Source organism: Pieris rapae, chromosome 9, assembly GCF_905147795.1.
Source record: "Pieris rapae chromosome 9, ilPieRapa1.1, whole genome shotgun sequence".
NCBI classification, from domain to species: domain Eukaryota; kingdom Metazoa; phylum Arthropoda; class Insecta; order Lepidoptera; family Pieridae; genus Pieris; species Pieris rapae.
Window position 1 is genome coordinate 6,634,186 of NC_059517.1, and position 21,123 is coordinate 6,655,308.

The 21,123-nt window shown below is 31.4% G+C and overlaps 2 protein-coding genes and 1 non-coding gene across 5 annotated transcripts; all 3 read right to left on the reverse strand.

Moving 5' to 3' along the window:
• Window positions 1-259: 259 nt before the first annotated feature.
• Window positions 260-8,869, reverse strand: LOC111003692 (GRIP and coiled-coil domain-containing protein 1). Of its 3 annotated transcripts, none has more exons than XM_022274345.2 (11): window positions 8,603-8,869; window positions 8,397-8,486; window positions 8,018-8,130; window positions 6,010-6,155; window positions 5,374-5,444; window positions 4,591-4,763; window positions 3,949-4,162; window positions 2,818-3,203; window positions 1,938-2,141; window positions 1,496-1,686; window positions 260-1,023 (listed from the first exon to the last, which is right to left on the reverse strand). In XM_022274345.2, exons 1-11 carry the CDS (start codon window positions 8,685-8,687, stop codon window positions 852-854), a joined length of 1,845 nt encoding a protein of 614 aa, XP_022130037.2. In that variant the 5' UTR covers window positions 8,688-8,869; the 3' UTR covers window positions 260-851. The 3 variants fall into 3 exon arrangements, with proteins under 3 accessions (XP_022130037.2, XP_022130036.2, XP_022130035.2); XM_022274344.2 differs by having other exon boundaries at window positions 1,496-1,683; window positions 5,362-5,444; XM_022274343.2 differs by having other exon boundaries at window positions 5,362-5,444.
• Window positions 2,359-2,430, reverse strand: Trnae-uuc. Its single transcript has one exon. It is a non-coding gene; the product is annotated as a tRNA-Glu (tRNA).
• Window positions 8,870-10,394: 1,525 nt separating the features above from the next.
• On the reverse strand, window positions 10,395-14,852 carry LOC111003702 (ELAV-like protein 2). The gene is made up of 2 exons (XM_022274359.2): window positions 13,721-14,852; window positions 10,395-13,639 (listed from the first exon to the last, which is right to left on the reverse strand). Exons 1-2 carry the CDS (start codon window positions 14,460-14,462, stop codon window positions 13,377-13,379), a joined length of 1,005 nt encoding a protein of 334 aa, XP_022130051.1. The 5' UTR covers window positions 14,463-14,852; the 3' UTR covers window positions 10,395-13,376.
• Window positions 14,853-21,123: the final 6,271 nt, after the last annotated feature.

Below are 21,123 nucleotides of genomic sequence, written 5' to 3' on the forward strand. Positions count from 1 at the left end.
TTTGGTACTTTATCCATACATTGTGAAACAGGCCCTTTGACATTCAACTTTTTAATTTAAACCTAACTTTAAATTTTAAAAACATGAGTTTTTTCATCTCTTTCATGATCATATGTAATATAATAATAGGTGGTAAGCCTCTTATGCCTGACACGCCGGAATTTTCGAAGAGTATCTGGTTTCCTCACGTTTTTTTCCTTTACCGTTCGAGCGAATGTTAGGCCAGGGGTCGAACCTGCGACATCAGTGATGAGAGTCGCACACTGAAGCCACTAGGCCACCAACATTGCGCTTCCAAACCGAACTTTATAGTTCTATATACACACCAAACATTCGCAATTTAATTAAAAACGAGAATCATGTTATTACATAAGATTCGTGTTTTTAATTTTAAAAATGTTGGCGGAAAGTGTCATTTATTTTGAATATTCGATAAGGATTAAAATCTAAACGTCGTACTATCGAGTGTTTTTTAATATTCTAATTATAATAAAAGTTAGCTAACTTAGGTAAAATTAAAAACATCATAAGGCGTTTCAATCATTATTCAGCTGCAACTATTACCCAAAATGTATATTAGTCTCCGAAATAAGACTTCCTCAACAAAGTAAATTGAAATGGAGAAATAAATTCGTTTTGAAATAGAATTAACATAAAACTCATTATATTATAATATACACTTTAAAGAACACTTAGTTAATGCTCAATCTTCCATTTACAACAGACAGAAATAAAATTCGCACCCACAATTTTCTCTATAAAATTACAATTATTTCCAAAAAACGTCAAATTAATTTGGTTTCCATATGAATATATAAGTCCACATTTTACAATTGTCACGTACCAGCCATCTACATAGTATTAAGAACCATTTTCTTCTCAGTAGCTGTAAAATGCAATACGGCAGTAATTGCGTTTAACATATGTTTACGACCGGCGTCATCTGTGGACATGAGGTAGGCTAACACAACATTCTTGAGATATTCTAGATTAGCGCCCTCTCGCGATTGTATGCGGCGTAATCTGAAATTAAATTAAAAGAACTTCTATTGAAACATAACACAATACATTGTTATATAATGTTATATATGTGTATGTAAGAAATTAAATAGCTTAAAAATATGCAAGAATGTGTAATATGAAAATTCATGAAATGTTAACTACTGAAGCGATACAAATAATTTTAATCTTTACGACTGACAATATTTGTGTCAAAAATTTAAATAAAATTTTATCTAATTTGGTCTGAATTCATGAACCAATAAAATTAAAACCGCTTTTATGCACGCTTTGCCACCATGTTGCGAACAAAAATAAAAACTAGATGGCGCTAGCTGTGTGGTAGTAATTAAAGCTAAATATAAACAAACCTATTATTATAATGTCCTTCCATTTGCGACCAATATACCATGACTTACATATATTTTTAAATACATAACAAAACACAATTCGAAATTATATTATTTTTATTGCGTGTAAATGTTATTATTTTTACCTGTCAATTTCCTCTTTTAAGGTTCTTATAACCTCCTTAAATCGTTCCTTGTCTATGGTCGCGTCCCGTTGACACTCCCTATACTGTCCCTCGAGGTGATGCTTTTCACGTCGTAATTGGGTAATATCTAGATCCTTACGGGCTAATTCGTGGGCGTAATGCAGCATGTGTGGTAAGGCGGTTTTATCCTGCTGGTATTAAATTTTATTCAGCGACACAATGCATATATAGTTGATTTTTATCGACATCATCTTCATAGATTTTAAATATACAATAATTTATATTACTTAATATAGATATATAGTCGAGTTATCAAATATTTGTATGAAAGAAATTAAGAAATAAAAGATTAAAATAAGCGAAAATGTAAATACTGGATTCATTTTATGAAATTGTTTCCATTCAACCAACATATGTATAAGTTTTTATAATGAGATCTTACTGTTAAAACATGGCCATCCTTCCATCCTTCCTCCGAGCTGACCTTCCGGGATCTATCTCCTCTCGACCTGATCAAGTTGTCTGTCTCTTCTAGCAAAGTGGAGTATCGCTCACGTTGGGTCTGAACGTGCTTCTCGAGATTTTGTATACGGTTACGCAGATCGGTTACTATCTCCGTGTGGTAGTCTTTTTCACTTTTTAATTTCTGATAAAAGAAATAAACACACATTAGATTAACAATACCAAACGAATATGTCAAATTGCATAGCTAAGCATAACCAAGTAAAAAGGTGTTAAAAAGAAAACAAAATATTTTGACTAAAAATGCTTCTTTAATATTAATTTTGCATTAAAATTACATTGCAAAACACGAAACAAATTAAAGAGCCATCTACAATTAAAATAAAAAATGAAAAAGAATATTCCCGTACCGGGAATCGAACCCGAGCCTCCTGGGTGAAAGCCAGGTATCCTAGCCACTAGACCATACGGGAGATACCAAACTAACCAAAAGTAGTGTTTTGAATATTGTTTGATTCCCTTTAGGTAAAAGTAAAAGATTGGGGCCCATTTCTTAAATCCAAAAAAATTAAAGAATCAGTTACAAATATAAAGAAAGAAGTTTTAATCAAATTTCGTTAATGATACGAAAAATTATATGTATTGTAAAAAATATGCTATTTTCCCACAATTTAACAAGCTGTGATACCTAATTAAACACGTTTTATCTAATTATTTTACATTATATTTTAAGTGAACAATTTTGAAAGAACCTATATAATTAAAGAAATAAATATTAAAAAAATTAACTTCAATATCAAAAATCAAAGAAATCACTTTGGATATAGGTATAAGTTATAACACAATTATTTATAACAAACCTCTTCTTGAAGCTTTAGTGAATCCATCTTATCCTGTTGTTCTTGCTCTAACATCAGCTTATATGTCTCAACCTTATCATTTAATACAGCTATCTCACTTTTCAGTGTTGCTATTTCACTCTCCCTATCCCCATTTATACTACTCTTCACACTTATTCTATAATTTTCAAACTCTTTTCGTAATAATTCATAATCCTTCTTACATTTTGAGTGCACATGCTCAAATGCCTCTATATTTAAAACAGTAGTCAAATCTATGGGATTCCCTTGTTTATCGTTTTCAGCTATAAGTTCCTTTTTCAAAATGTGTATCTTGTCTATGAGTGTTTGTAGGTACTCTGTGTCTGCTAGTTTGTCATTGTCTGTTTCACTTATTGAAGAGTCATCTGTAAAATATCTAAATCTGTTTAGAATTGCATAAGTTTGAAAAATAAAGATATAAATAACAGTTACATTAATACTTAATGACAAGGTATGTTTTAAAATGTAAAATTGAACGTATATCAATAATTAAACATTTTTTATTTATTAATTAACACTTCGTTTCAGAAAAAAAAATTATACTATAAAGATAGATCAATTTTATGACAGTCTTTATGCCTTCAGGCGTAAGATGCTGCAGCCACTGTTGAATGTATATTAAATATTTATAATTTATTTAACTTATAGTTTTTTTATGTCCTTAAAGACACTTTTAATTAAAGCAGCTTTTAATTAAATTATTCAGTTTGCGAATATCAAATAGTGTTATTTTATATGATTTGTTATAATCATATAAAATAACACTATCTGAGGACTAGACCTCAAAAGCTTGTAGCGCCACTAGTTTGTTTTTTAACGTGACGTCTTACAATTCGATGGAGCTGACTGCACGCACGAAACGCGACTCATACGGCGTTACCTCGCTCTGAGGCGTTCCATTTAAGGCTTGAAGTGCAAACGAGAGCGCGGAACGAGCGACAAAGCGGCACTATCGGCGTCCGCGTTCGGTAGCGTTCGACATTTGTCTCTTATTGATTATTATTATAAATGTATTTATGTGTACAAATAAATGTAAGTTGATCTATTTAATTATATATATAACTATACCGACTTTACAAACAACCGATTTTTGTTATTGTAAGAACTAACCTTCCAATCTACTAGTCATCCTCTCTAACAATCTCCCATTTACAGAGTCCCGGAGCTGTCGAATGGTCTGCTGGTCTTTTCTCCGTTGAAGATCGTATTCTCCTATTGTGTGTGAGAGTTCCGCAAGTTTTCCCTCCAAGAGAGCGACTCTCTCTTCTTGTCGAGCGCAGATTTTTCGTGCCGACTCCTCAGCGCGCTTCACTTTAATTTGTTCCTAAAATTAAAATTTAAAAATAAGATCTTGTAATCGAGCCCCTTTTCTTTATAACTTTAACAACTGTTTGCAGGGATGGACTATTTTTGTAATCAAAATCAATTACAAACCCGGTTGAAGCAGTTGTGTTTACTGGATACAATGAAAGTAAATTTAAATATTTAAAGAAAACACTTTTTCAAAGGATTGAAGCTATGTATTTATTATAAATTTATAATTATTTTACATAATTTTGGTTTGGCGTGATCACAGTGACTGATGACAAAGGGGTGTTGAATGTCAAAAAGTTTCAGAGCTGTAGAAAAAGATTTTAATCTTAAATTGAAGATTATCTGTATTTATTTCCCCGGAGTTGGTATCGACTAAAAGATGAAGGGGTCTTCTTTAAATGTGTAAAAGTTATGTTAATAAAAGACAAATTTAAATACCTCTCGTATTGCAACAGAGTGTGACTGTTCCAGTAAGGTCAGTTTATGCTGGAGTCGCACAAGAGAGGCCGGCGTCTCTCCAGAGCGGGACTCAGCTCGCGCCAAGCGACGTTGGTTCGCTTCCAAAGCACTACTCAAGTCACGAACTCGCTTTTCGAGCTCTGCTTGAGATGCTGAAATATATCATAAATTTCATTTGAACAAAAAATATAGTTGACTCCAAAATGCACTAAAAAGTATGAAATACGAATATTTTTTATTTTTATGTTAATTACTTCATTTATATGAAAGAGGAATAAATAATAGGCTATTATTATCTAGTAGTTGGATGTCTTAGACCATCGTTTCTCAAGTGGGGGATCGAGTATTTTAAAAAATAATAAATACAAACTACATATACACAAAAAAAATTTTTATTAAACTATATATGTATAGTGTAATATTATAAGACAAAATTATACATTTATAGTGGCGGGTTCGCAAGATGGTTGAGAAATGATGAGTCAGAGAAACATGGCAAGTTGATGATTGTAATCAATCACACTGATTTTTAACAAGTAACTAGGTTACAAAGGACCGAAGTCTACTAGATCCTAATTGCTATAACACATTTGTTTCAAGAGCATGAAATCTCGCAATACCAGGAAATTTATTGTAATAAGTTGTAATGATTATAAACCCGACTGATTTAACTCAATTTATTTATTCAATAATTTAAATAAGTCATAAAAATAACACTATTTTAGATAATATATAATAAAAAATAACCACCTTGTGACTCACTTGTGGAAACTACTTTGTCTTCTAGTTTTTCCTTATATTTCCTTTCTTCATTAAATTTTACATGAAGTTCTCTGCAAGTTGGTGAATAGTGAGGTATATAATATTGTTTATGAACTTAAGATAAAGCCATTTTCTTTAATATTAAGAATCAGCACATAAATATGTAAAACAATTTTTGATAATATTAATATATATAAATCTCCTGTCACAATGTTCCTCCGCGATGGACTCCTAAACTACTTAACCGATTTTAAATGAAATTTGCACACCGTGAGCAGTCTGGTCCAACTTAAGAGATAGGATAGCTTAGATCTTTAATTATAGTCGCAATTTTATTTTATTGCAAATTATTTGTTTATTATTTGATACAATTCTAACAGATGGCGCTGTGTTAAATATACCAACAATTCACATAATTTCTCGTACCGTTTCCCTACTAGTTTACTACTATGTAATATAACAAAAACCTTAGCCACAGCAACGATTGGCCGAGTCTGCTAGTATAAGTATAATTTTATGTTTATGTATGATTTAAAAAAGGACTAAAAATATTTTCAGTTAAGCTTACATAACTGCACTCATTAAGATAAAGTACTGATTTTCATACAACAACAATATTTTTATTTTTACACTTACTTCAACATTGCCAAATGGTCTGTCCTCTCTTTCTCCCGTTCTTGAATTTCATATGCAATTTTTGCTTTTAAATTACTAACTTCAGTTAGGTGTTGCTGTACTAATGTTTTCGTCTCTTCTCGCATAGATGCTATTATGTTCTCATACTGCAAAAATAAAATATATATGAACAAGCAATGAAATAACTACTGATATTGATTCCTAGCTTTGAACTGTTAGGGGCACTAAAATCAACTGCTGACCTTACCCAAATGCTATGGAAAATCCGCAAAAACAAATGAAATGGCATTTTGTTGTACTGGCCACTTTGACCTCAAATATCACTCCTTTGGTAAGGAATTCCAAATTCGTTAAAAGAAAAGAGTGAAAACCATGATTAATTTCAATTTCCCGATTTATTTTTTTGCGTCACTATTAAATGGATAACAAGAAATATCGCGTTATTTGAGTGCGATTTCCACTGTGGCACCAGAGATGCAGTAACGGTGGAAGGCTGGAGACCAAAGTTGATAACGAAGAATTGAAGGCTAATTGTTTGCTACGGGCTGCGGTGTTAAGGGAAAAAACTGTATTAATCCACTTGAAGCAAATTGGGAAAGTAAAAAAGGTGAGGCTGTTCAACAACAACCAAGGCTGGTCTATCGCTCTAAGTCACTGCTACTTCACGATAACCTTAAACCATTCACTGCAGAACAGACTGCTACCAAGTAACCCACACAAAAAGGGTTACCCTACATTGGATATAGGGATATAATGGATTCCCTTGGCAATGTTTCTGCCGACAAGCTTGCAAGGAGAGGCTCAGGAATTATGTCCGGATTTGCTAAAGATCAGCAGAACTGCAAAATCAAAGATAGACTGCAGGCAGTCCAAAATGGCTGTGCCAACAATTAACCTGCCAATGACAAAGAGACTACTAAGCCTCAACAGAACTAATCTCAAAACGATGATAGGGACAATTTACCGGCCATAGTCTCCTTAATTAACATCTTATTGTTCTAGGCACGACACACAGCCCCATGTTCTGAGGCTGTTTCAACCTAGAGGAATCGTCACCAACATAGTCCTGGAATGTAAAGCTGAGGCTAAATAATGTATAGAAATCCTCAGAGCAGTGAGGTCGCTGCGTGAAGCCTGAGAAATGCCCAGTGACTGTGCTTCTGGAAGGAGCTGGGCTGGCTTAGTTAGCCATAACCATATGCACAATGGACCTAGTGAGGAATCTAAGTGCGGAAACTGAGTCCACTAACCTTTAACCTTTTAAACTGACTGTAGAATATTATATTATAGTCATAGTGCAGATTTTTTATAGTAAAAATCTACCAAGAAACCAAAATTATGACAAATAAACAACAATATGTTTATAGCACATGTATTTTAATTTAAAAAAAATTAAATAACTCTCTCCATAGAAGCTTATTTTAAAAAAAAATCAAATACACAACTACACGCAATACTCGTCGAGCGAGTTTGCTTATCTTGCCGATGCCGCATACAAATTATTTGTAGAAGTCCATTAGTTATGAGGGTGTGCAATTATTTAATCAATTACCATCTAAAATTTGCAATATTTGTCAAATTCAAAAAGGCATTAAATACACATGTTAGAGTGAACATAGTTGACTAAAATTGAGACGGCTAATGCCGACGTGTATCTTGGTGGTATATACATATTGATATTAAGTTTCTCATGTAAATAAAACAAATTTTTGGTAATGAGAAATAAAGTTCTTTAAATATTATAAAACTCAAGCATTGAACATAACTATAATGTCCTACATGTTGACACTGTCATGGGGGCAAACCTCTAGCCACTCTCAGCTATTCTCAATCTCTGATAGCTATAATTCACCAATATGCAATAAAAATAAGTTCACTCTTCACTTTCATAACTCTTCATACTATAATTTATGCAAAACAGAATTACTGAAAAGAATCAATCTGGTTTTTATGGTACTTCTGTAGTCTACATAAAGTCACAAGGTTTATCTAGTAATGTTCAAAATACCTTTTCCCGAGTAACTTTCTTATCAGACTGAAAAGCCTCTTCCATACGTGATTTCTCTGTAGTAAGCGTTGATAATGACAATGTAAGTGCGGCCACTGACTCATTCGTTGAAACTGGAATAGAAATATCAATAAACCATAATACAATTTGAGTGCCGTATGTACAATTTTAGTGTAATATGTTCACCCTGTGGTAACCCTACTCAAAACATTCAATTGCTGATGTATTTAATGTATATGTACAATTTGCTTTATTTTTGCGAATACTTTTAAACCTATAAAACGTTTATTTCCAATTCATACCTTTTTCAAGTGTAAAAACTAGATGTCTTGATACTGTACATATAAATAATTTTATATTTTTTTACATATGTACATACCATCATTATTATCAGATTTATTTAAAGCCTTTAAGCTTACTTCTAACGCCTCTTTCTCCTTTACAAGACCTTTATATGCAGCAACGACATCTGGAAAGGTTAAAGAAACAGCTGTTATTCACTCAGTGTCTTCTAAAAAAATATATTTTATATGAGGAAACTAAAAAAAAAAATAGTGGATATTGTAATTCGTAAATTTAACTTACCTCTAAGGCGGGCTTCATATCGTTTTATTTGATCAGCCTGTTTAGTTATTGTGGAAATCAATTCATTCTTTGATAACGACTCCATACTTTTTACCAAATATCGCAATTCGTCAATTCGTTCACGTAGATTATCTGCTGAAGCCGATCCCTAACTTTAAACCATTTTCTTGAGTATAAATTGGTATAATTAAAATTGCATACAATTATTTTCTATAAATATTATGCAGTATTCTTTAAAGTACTGCAGAAATGACATATCTGATTAGATTGAGTTTAATAATATAAAACATTAAACAGCTGACATTTGTACACAGACTAATAGGAGAATTAAGAATGTACTTGTACACTCAACACTGCACAGATATATAATATGACAGCAGTCTACTAAAGGTTTTTTTTTAAATATATAATGGCAATAGTTATAACTTTATATGCCAGTGCACAATGGACTTTGTATCCGGCTAATAAATAAATTAAAAAAAAATATATATATATATGCCAGTTTCAAGTAAAAGCTAGGGATAAGCTTGTAAAAAACATAATATTTACATAAATATTAAATCTTAATATTGATTATGACAGAAGATAATATGTACATCTAAAATTCGCAATATTTGTATACATTATAGGATAAAGCAAAAGGCAAGAGATTTTAGTCGGAAACAGAACATGTAGTATTTGTAAGGAATTCAGAAAGGAGGTGCGGTCATATTGGGAACAAGAAAATAAAATATGGTTGAGGTCACCGATATCTTCTCCACACTCACAAATATTACGGTCTGACTACTGACGTGAGCGAGAGGAAAGAAAAAATAAAAAATATATGTCTATGTCAGCCGTTCATAGTTCATACCTGTTGTATTAATAATGGCGTCGAATTGTAATATTTGAGTATTTCTCGGTTATTTGCTACGTCTCTTTTGTTTTAACATAATATAAGCTAGTCAATAATTATCAACCTCTTATTAGAGATCTTTATATCCCGTATAAAATATATTATCAATTAAAACATTCAATTAACTTTATAATTAAAGACCAATGAATACAAATATATTTTGGAGGCGTTACTAATTTTCTCAATAACTTCTACGGTAATACTGTTATTAATAGTACCTATTCAGGGCCCTTTACTATGATATGTCTAAATCATTCAATTTAATAAAACTTAATAAAAACTATTCAGTATACCAATACTATTTTAGAGGGAAACAATCTAATAATTAACATACTTTATATACGTTTACGTTACGTTTTACATCCACTGTATCAGTAGCTATTTAATTGTATGATTTTTAATTGTGTTTTTTAGTTTCTCTGTTACAAGGCGAAAGTAAGGTCTAGTTATGTATAATATAATAAATGCATAATAATAATGATTAAAAATGTTTTTAAGCATATCACTAGGGAAACGATCATGAGACAACAAATCTGGCACATTGATCCTCCCCGTTGTATACGCAATGTATCAAGTTCAATGAACTCGTGGGGTGAATTCACCCCTCGACAATCTTTCTTTATTAAAATTGGGCCGACGAATATAATGTGTTATTTTCGCTTCTAAATTTTTGTAGTCAAGAAATATTGTTATTTTAAAATCAGTTTTGTAGTAAAATTATTAAATATTTTAGACATGTCATTAGCTTTTTTGCTAAGTTTTGGACTGAAATTTAATTTACAAAATAATAACAGTAATAAATTATATAACACTACATATTTGCTTTCGCTCCTTGATACAAATTAGTATCGTTCGAATATATCTAAAAAAGGTTAAGGGCTACAAAATAAAAGAGTATTTAAATACATTATTGCTAATGTCAATATTTAATGTCTATATCAATATTAATTTCTACATCAGATTACATTCGTTGACATTTCAATAATTAAGTAAGCCAATTAAAACCAACGCATTACATACCGACGATTTGTACTGTTACTTATTCTAGCTAACCTAGGCCAAACCTTACAGTACCCAAACCTGCCCGGAAATGAATTAAATAAATCTGGTTAAATATAAATAGTTAGAATACAGAAACACTAAGGTAATAACACTAAAACAAAAATAATTAGCACAAAATACTAAATCAGAACGAAACTATAATTTGGACAGGTCACAGGTGTTAGAAGTCATCGATCGCCATTTGCAGAGCTTTCCCCGCAACCGTGCAAGCGAGTCTTGAAATCCATACACCACACAATTGAAATTCTATTTCATACGTTGAGGCAGTACTTGATAATGGGGCGAATACTTAAAATATTAGGTGGGATATATTATAACATATAATTTAATATGCGAGCAATTGTAGAAGTCGAATAAACTTTTAATTTTCCAAGATCGTAATGTGAGCAATTAAATGTAGTTTTAAAGCTTATTAATAAGGACTGCCATCATGATACTTTTGAATCAAAGACTCGCTCGACGTAAACGATAACGATATCAAGGAAACCTGCCGATAGATCTTAATGTAATAATTAAATTCGACATTATCATAGATATTAATATAGCCTCGATAACAGTCTTATAACACTCAATGGCAGGCTTCCTTTTTAAGATTTATAACCTTGTAACTAAATGAGCCAGCATATAGTTCTACCCCGTCGGAATTTTAAACCCTACTACTTAGGTACATTTTTATCAGGTGGTAAGTATTAAAGGACGACACAATACAAATTGCGAGCGAGCCTGTTATGAATTTTTTAGACTGTTTTGTGTGACGGTTGTGTGTTAGTAATGAATGATAAGAGAAGGTTTTATGAAGGAATTTAATGATGCTAACTAAAATATACAAGATCTGAATCAATTGTAGTAATATGAATTTTCTTACAGAGTTTCTTTACATATGATTCAGTATTCTTAAACAAAAAAAATGAAAGTTATTAACCTAAAAAATTCAAAACAGTTTCAGAAACATAACAGGTACAAGTATTTAAACCTGTGACTAGTTTATACACACTATTCGTTCCTGTTTGTGTATGTTTTTAGACTAATATTAAAGAAACACCACACCAACATAGTTTAAATTCAAATCCTAACCAAAGATTAAGTTACAGAACACAGAAATTCAACTAAGTAAATACTTACGTTTAGATAGGTACTTAGATTAACCATTGCAAAAATTATATAACTGACTAGTTTCGTGTTGTTAAGTATTTAAATAAATAATAATCGTAAATCTTAATGCAAAATTATCCCTATCAGTAGAACTTAAAAAAATATGTATTCCAAATGCATTTTACAAGCCCCACATAATATATTATGAGATAATTAGAACAGCTCTTTACTTAAAATTTATATTAATAAACCAAAATATATGTGGCAGTTAGTTTGCAATATTTTTAGTATAACTTTATAAAACCAATTGGAATTATTGTAAAAATGGTTTATTAATATAAGATCTTTAAATACATTATGATATGCGTTCACATTTATCTATAATTTCTCTAAAAAGTGAAAGATTCTACACATGTATAGTCTGGATTAAATACAGTCACAAATTTATAACATCAAGTTGTTGAGTAAATTTATAAGAACTAATTTCAAACTTACACTTATGAGATACAATATTATGAAAAGAAATCTATGATAATAGATCTATCAACTAGAATAAATTATTAATTATACATTACTTAAATGTAATAATAAATAGTGATTATACAAATTAATAAGAGAGACAATATCATATGGATAATTTTCAATATGCATTAAAAGCCGAGGCTTCAGCTTGTGTTTTATGCAATAAATTTTAAATTTAGTTTAATATTATGTATTGCTAATCAGTTTCTTCTGAAAAAGTATTCTATATAATCAATGTGATTTTTTTCATTAATTTAGTCAATAGAAATTATCAATAAAATGTTGATCAATCATTAATACACTGATTGTCATGGTCTCCAAATTTCTTGATTTAGTCAAAGTCTCATTTGAAATGAAATGGCAAAATATTACTAGGTACTTTTTACAATTAAACAATTTTTTATTAGATCTTTATCTAATGATTTTGTGCATGAGTCAATTTCAAGACTATAATAAATACTTTTTATTAATTAGATATCTATAAACGGACAATCCCTACTGTTATAAAAAATTTCATGGAAGATATTTTGCTAGCCATTATAAGTAAATTTTATCTAGCATTCTGTTGTCTTTGGTAATGGGTATGTAATTGAGATTTATTATATAACTTATGCTTTTAAATAGATATTGCCGTATTTTGAACATAAATAAGTGTATAATTGCACATTATACATAATATATTTTTTGCGTCTGTATAATTTTACTTATAGTAAAAATTTAATATTGCACTGTCAATTAGGTTTGTAAAAATAGAAAATATATTGCTTATATTTTGTGTCATTTCCATAAAAATCTTGGTAAATATAAACCTTAATTTAAATGTAAATAGGTTGATCTTGATCAATGGTGTTTATTTTTAAAATTTTGATAAATTATGCCACTATGAAATTACCAGTATTAAATTTTTACAGAAATTTGTTAGCAATCATTGGTTGAAAAGAGAACTTTACAGCAACCCTACACAAGATATAAAATATTCATGTCATTTTTATATATAACTCATTGTCATAAAGATACCTATTGAGATGATAAAGATGGTGGTTTGTACATATTATTATGAATACTGGTTAACTGTCATGTCATGATTTGTTACTTATCGCATAAGTACATACTATAGTAATTGAATATGTGACAACAAACCATGACAGTTATGATCAACATTTTTGCATTAGCTACAATTTATTGACTAGGTTTTGAAAACACTTAGGATTTACTCTTGTTCGTTTTGAAGCTGACCTGCAGGACTTGGCCATTAAGTGAATAACCATTCAATGACTGAATTGCAACAACAGCCTCATCATAGTTGGTCATAGTAACAAAACCGTAACCTTTACATTTGTTGGTGGCTGGATCTCTGATGATTTTTACACTCTGTACTGCACCAAAGGGGCCAAATAGCTGCCACAAGATGCTCTCCTCAGTGTCAGCACCAATGTTGTAAACGAAAATGCACCAGCCAGAACCACCTAGGGCATTACCTTGTATGAGAGGGTCAGCTAGGGGTGAGTATCTTTGAAGACCTTTATTAATAGCTAGCAAAGCCTTACCAGCAGGGCCAATGAAGCGACGAGCAGAAGCAGGAGCCAGGTATGCTGCCAATGGAGCTAGGGCCTTGTTTTGATTGCTTGGATTGTTTGCACATTTAACAGTCATGGGCCCAGTTCCTCCAGGTGGAACAGTGCCATTTAGTTCACGAATAGCTGCTTCTGCTTCACACCTCTGGTCATATCGTATAAATGCGACTCCTCTCGAAGGTCCCTGTAAGCCTCCTTGATCTTCTAAGCCGGCTTGCATAAGATGGCCTACATTGACATTCTCATGGAGAATACGTGAGCTGATGATGGTACCATATGGACAGAACAGCTTTTCTAATTCTTGTTGTGTCATATGTTTAGGTAGTCCTGATACATACAAATTTGCTCCTTTGATAGCATCTGAGCTGGGACGGGCATAAGACACTTTTATGATCTTATTTTGCAAACGGAGACCATTTAAAGTGTTTACTGCTTTTTCAGCATCTTCAGCTTTGTGGTAATTCACAAATGCATAGCCTAAACTCTGGCCATTGAGGATGTGATCGGGAAACACCGTCACTTTGTCTCTAATCAGCTTGCAACTCTCAACTTCACCCACACTGGAGAACAATGACCTTATCTCTTCTTGAGTCATTGTTTGGGGTAAATAATTTACTATCAAGTTTGTCTTAGATTCATTGTGGCAGGGTTGTAACTTGCTACCATTTTGTGTGGGCTGATTGGAGTTTACCGTGTCCATCGAGTTGGCCATCATTTTCACAAAATTTCGTTTCACCAAAAACTGAGAAATTCACTTGTTTTAACAGTTTGATAGATTTATCATTAATATTTGAGCAAGATCATTGATTTAACGGTCCAGGTATTAACTTAGGCTCGCGTTGGTTGAAAGCATATGCATGAAAAGAAAATCAATAAGATGCTGTCCACTCTCGTACTTATCCTGTTTTCGGCTGAATTATGTTCGATCCGTTGAATCAAATTGTGGGAGTTATCACAAATTAACTCGAGTTTATTAGATCTTTTTAAGAATATCAAAGCAAAGTGAAAAGGAAATCAACCAAAAATCTATGCAACTTGCGACCTATTCTCGTAAATTCATTTCTTTCACTTCAATTTTTTGTGAATGTTGCCATTCGCTAATCGTGTGTTAAACTCTAACCAATGCTAAATTTTCCCAATAACTTCTGTAGTCTATCTTGGGGTTACAAAACAGTGGGGTACATGTTTCCAAGAATTGAATCACTTATATAAAGTGGTGTTTAAATTGTTTTCGTTTATAAGGTAATGTGTAATGTAGTTTTTTATGCAAATAATAAACTTATGTAATTAAATAAATAGTCAGTAAACCACAAGACAAAATAAATATAATAATTAATAATTTATCGTTCGAGGTTGGATGTTTTTTTATACAATCTTTTAAAAAAAACAGACATTATTTTATAGCAAATATTATTATACATGAAAAGAAATTGCTCAAATAATTGCAATATTTTTAGTATAGTAACATTTTACAGATACGCCAACATACATAAAACTATAATGGTTACCAACTTTAAGAAAAAAATATTCGTTTAGGAACGTCATTTAGTTTTAAAAGACAATAATATTTGTACGTTTTTAAAAATGTTATATTTATATATAAAATAAGTGATCCGAAATTTTTTTTTATTTGATTTTCAGCATCTTACTAATATTTAAAAAACTAAAACAGAAATGTTGAACTTAGACATGCGTTACCTGAAGCAAATTATACAATGCTCGTAGAAAAACTTTTGTACCTTTATTTAACGCATATTTTTTACTTTCTTTCATATTTTCTTCCTTTGCGAGGTTCCTCACCTTCCTTTAGGTGTGGACATTTTTTAGTTATATATGCTACACAATTTTTATTGCCTACGACAAAATAATAGCAAAGTAGTTGTTTAGCCATTTTACTTTGATATAGCGGTGGTACAGACTGTATTTGAGTAAACAATACCACGCTAGCAATGACGACAAATACTATAAGTACATACGTAGATCTAGTTACTATTTTTGAATTATTTCTAAAAGATATGAAACCTTAAGCCAAAGCTTTATTTTTTTTGTAGAACATATTTTTTATGCCGGAATCGATTCATTCAGATGTTGTAAACTTACGTTCTCAAAAGCCGGAACAGAAGCTTGGAATTAAGATTCATTAATTATTATATCATACTTAATAGGTAACTTTTTCGTATATATTTTCACGAAGTCTGAATTTTGTGATATTAATGTAAAATATTGGCTATGTAGCTTTTATTATTTAATCTGAAGGCTGCAAGTTACTATTTTTGCGTAGGCACTCAATATTGATACCAATTATGTATTTATAAACAATGGTAGGCAGCGGATGTTCTTCTAACAACGTCCCTTCGTAACATTACGCAAATGGCTATATAACTACTACTGACTCATTCAAACCAAATGAAGGGCTCAAATTAGGAGCGTAAGAGATAGTATAATTCTCATAATAATATACTAGAATTGATGTATTATAATAATATAATACTGACAGTTTGATTGAAATGAAATAAATATAGATGAAAAATTAATATAAATTTTAAATGTGGGATATATTACATACAATGCTCAATGTGACTGTGAGTGAGAGACTCTGATATTTATATTATATTTATTGTGACGCCATTTTCAAATTCGGTTGGCATTGTCCAGTCACGCTTGTTGCAGCTTTCAATATAACCCCTGACCCGGGACCCCAAAGAATATATTATGGCTGTATTTGTACAGTGTTATGCCTATAACTTGAACCGTTGTTCCGTTGTTGGTAGTGCCGGGTCGATGTCAGTGCATTTAGTACACGCGCACTTAAGCCGCTTTGTGAGCAAAGTGAACGATTAGTAAGTATATATTGAGTAACTTAAATATAGGTTGAGTGCTTAAGTTTAACATGCATCTGTGTCAATTTAAGAAATATTCTATTATGAAACCTACTATTTAAAATGTCAAACCATAAACAAATTGTTATTGGTATTAAATCATATTAATTACTACTCAGTTCTAATAGACAAAGAGCTACATATTATATTAAATTGGGGATAAAATAAATCACAATCCTACATTTCCTGGTTGTTTTTTAATTCATTAATTTAAATTACCAGTAAACTTCAATAGGAAAAAAAGTATATAATTAAAAATACTAGAATCCAAAAAGACAAGAATGTTTGGGACGATATAAATTAATATTTTATAAGAAGTGTTCATCCTCATATAATTATAATTATTTGATTAATATTTTATTTTTAATGCTAACTATATAAATGCAATAAATAAATAAAATATAGATTAGATTTATTGTCTGACAGGAAATAAAGTCAATTTACAACAGGTTATTTCGTAAGAAGTTACATTGTTTACATGCGTCATAAGTCATGCATTGTTGACAATAATGATTTGTATGAAAGCGTCAGAATAATTCCGTTGTTTGTTAGGTTTCTATGTTCTTGAACTTAGACATAGAAATATTTTTCACTTCATGTGTTTGTATTTATTTTTATTATTTTATAAAGAGAGAAGTACAGTTATGCAATACTTTAATTTTAGTACTTACTTCATTAAAACTTGGAAGGTAAATGAAACAAAGTTTAAGAAGGATTTTAATTAAATTTGCTTAAACAGCCGTTACTTCTGACACCTCTGATTCCGTTAATCGCATTGACCGCATAAAAATAATGACTGCTTTTCTCAACCTCAATGTATTATTACATTTTAAAATTCGTCCCTAAAATTAAATTAAACTTAATCGAAATAGGTTGACTGGTAAAAGTCTCATATTTGATATTTTGATTATTGTATTGTGTAGTTTTCAGCTTCTAAACCAATCGATTTTGATGCCAAATATATCTTTATCGGATATATGAGTTGAGAAACTGTAAGGCTATCTGAAACTTAAGAAGCAAATATTTTTTATTATTAGCTAGTAACACAGTTGGCGACAGTTCTTCAGTAAGTCACAGTCAACATTTTTAGTTATTTCAGTGCGGGCTCGATTCCTTTGTTCTTCGATGTATGAGTTATGACTACCATTCTGCATTGTTCCCGTTTAGGCCGAGACAAGCATTTGTTATATTTTTTCCTTTTTCAATGCATATACGGGTAACTTGTTTTCATATGTCGAGAGTTACTTTTGACTAGTGTTATTTATATCTATGTGGTCATATATCATATCATATCCTACATCTTTATGCAGACTCCATGAGTGCGACCCCGTTAGTATTTAGTAGGTTTGATAGATGAAAAACCGGAAAATACGGATTATATTAAAGAGGTTTTTCAAAATCTTTGAAACAGTTACATACTTGATCACATCATAAGCCAAAGTTCAAATTGAAATATAACAGAAATAAAAACGTTTAAAAAGACCATTTTTCGGATTAGCGTCATAAGTATAGTAAAAAAAATATCGTATAAAGTGGTATATTAGTTTGTTAGCTACATACCAATTGGAGCTAACTGATACTAAAGCATGCTAACAAGGAGCAATTGCTCCAATTGGTGTCAGCGGCCGCGAATCAATACGATGCATTCTTTATAGTAAGTATATGCCACGTGTGTTTATGATTTATGGTCAAAGTATGCATAGATTGTACCATAGGTTAGAGGCGCAGATTTTTTTTTAATTATAATAAAGTTTACGTAATCCAGTTTCCAGTATTAAGGCTGTAATCGTGAATTTATTATTAACTTATATCGTTAACGATTAAAAATAATATTTATACTTATATTACTCAATTATTTGTCTTTCATTGTTTCGTTTTAAGTTTATTAAACCTAATAGATAAATATTGCTCGTGTGCAACATCGTTGCAACTTGCAAGCCGTGTTCTGTTTTGAATATAGATAATTATTTCAAAGGGGGTTTTCTTTGTTAATTTTTTTAGGTCTGATCGTTCAGGAACAACTAGCACTACTACTATTACTAGCAATTACGTACTTTTTTCAAATAATGTATAAATATATACATATATAGTTTAGCAATTTTATGATTTAATATAAGAATTCAAACGATATTTATCTTTTAAAAAATAAACTTAAACTTACATAATACTTAAACATAATACTTAATTTAGTAGATAATATTCCACAACCTCTTATATAAGTAATACATACATGGAGTATACTCGTGCAGGCTAGGTTCAAAGGTTTTTTCTTTGTGCTGGAATTGTAATGAATCATTAGTTGACGTTTACTGTAAATATGATTGCTTCTACAACAAACTACATTCTTAGTAAAGAAGGCATTACTTATAAGGTTAGTTATCAAACGCCAGACCCTATATCTTTACACAGATAGAATAGTGGCATATGTAAGTAAATTTACATTAAAAACAAGAATACGTGATTTTTATATAGGCCTGACTTCAGGTTTATACATAGCTAGTTAATCTCAAGAAAGATTACAATAATCTCTTATATGATTACTATTTGTGTTTCTATGTGTGCAGTGCTTGTATCTGTGTGCATCCGTCAAATACTCTCGGTATTAAGATATTTTTTTTAGTATAGTATATTTTTTTTAGTTTTTTTAGCATGGACATTTTAGTGGGTGAGTTGCCAGCCTTTTCGGGCGGTGTATGCTCTCTTTTTAAACGATTGGAGGCTGTATCTCCCAGATAAGACCTCCAAAGGGAGTCGATGCCACAGTTCGATAGTGTTCTACAATAATAATAATAAAAATAAATAATAATAAAATTTAATTGTTTCTCAAATTTTTTACATCAATAAATGAGTAGGTATGAGACAACCCCCGTAAGTAGTCAAGAGACACTTGTGTTTGTGGACACTTATGTAATGTATCCAATATATATTGCTTGTAAATAATGAAAAAAAGATGTTGCCTAACAACGTGACCAGAAATAATTTATCTGAAAAATAATATAATTCTGTAACTATAGTAACAAGACAGTAGTTAAGGCTTTTGATGAGTATTATGCTTACTATGTTTAAGCTTACTCGTTTATGGAATGTCGTATGACTTATCAGTCAATAAATTTTTATATCAAATAAATTACTCAAAGCAACAGCTGAGCTCTAGAAAATTTAACTTACCTATTTAATTACCATTTTTGTTCCATAATATGATTTATTATCTCACGAAACCTAGTCTACCGATTTAAATGAAATCCAATAGGCGGAGCTCAATTTTGTATAAAAACCCTAATCTACCTATATGACTTTTTGCGTGTATACTGAGTACCTAAAACAAATTAGAGCTATATTATATCATTTTTCTAATACTAGTTATTTAGCCTGACTGACACATAATTGGCGCTGCAATCCTTTTTTAGGTGTAAGATTTAAATATCTGTTCCATGATCATTTGTCAATCTAAACAGAAATCAAAAATAAAAAAGGTGATCAGCCTTCTGTGCCTGACACATGCCGTCGACTTTTTGGGTCTTAGGCAAGCCGGAAAGTCTATTGTTGCACAGCCGGGGATCGAACCTCCGACCTTAGGGCTGAGAGCCGCACGCCGAAGCCTTTAGGCCAACATGCACAACACACTACTCATGTCATTTTCCTAGCTATGTTTTCTGCGCTGTACGCGCAAGTGTTGAAGTGTCCAAAGCCGAGTTTCGAAGTTCGAATGTGTCGTACGTTACTAATCGTCGTACTCAGGATTGAGAATCGCACGCTGACTGTGAAACACTATGAAGTACCTAGATAAGTTTAATTTTACCACGTGACAATGAACACGACTTTCTACTTGGACCGTTGCGGGGAGGTCAATTGCCTGAAGGCAAGGGCGGAAGCTAAGTGAGTGAGTGAAGTACGAATTATATGTTCACGCCTTTTCGCGGAGCATGTTGGGAGCAGGGTAATGACTGCTTCTGCATTTTTGTATATCTTTACGAAATTCCTTTAAATTCCCTTTTATTAACTATTATTATTTCATTCAAATTAAAATTCAAAAGTCATTTATTCATGATGACATAATGTACACTTATGGACGTCAAAAAAGAAATATACATTGAATGCTTCTAATTTTATATTCACTGTCAGTTCTTAAATTACGGGCATAGAACAGAAGAGAAGAATCGGCAATAAACTCTTCGCTACTATTTTTAATCGCTAAGTTTTTGCTTTAACATATCGTTTGTAAGGAACTGCAACCATTACACCATGTTCCATAAGACGTCGTGAGTAATAAAGAATAATAAAATAAATAAAAAAAAAGATTTGTCCTCTATCAGCAGGAGGTATGGTGAAATAGGGGCACGCAGTTACATTCTCGTGGGAACAACACGCAAGTACATAGTCGAATAACTAATATCACCGCATACACAAATTCAAGTACGACCAGTCAACACAAGTAGCACCCGTTCACGAGTATGACGCATGGCCAGCCCTTGTCATATTTTAGGGAGATCGCCAACC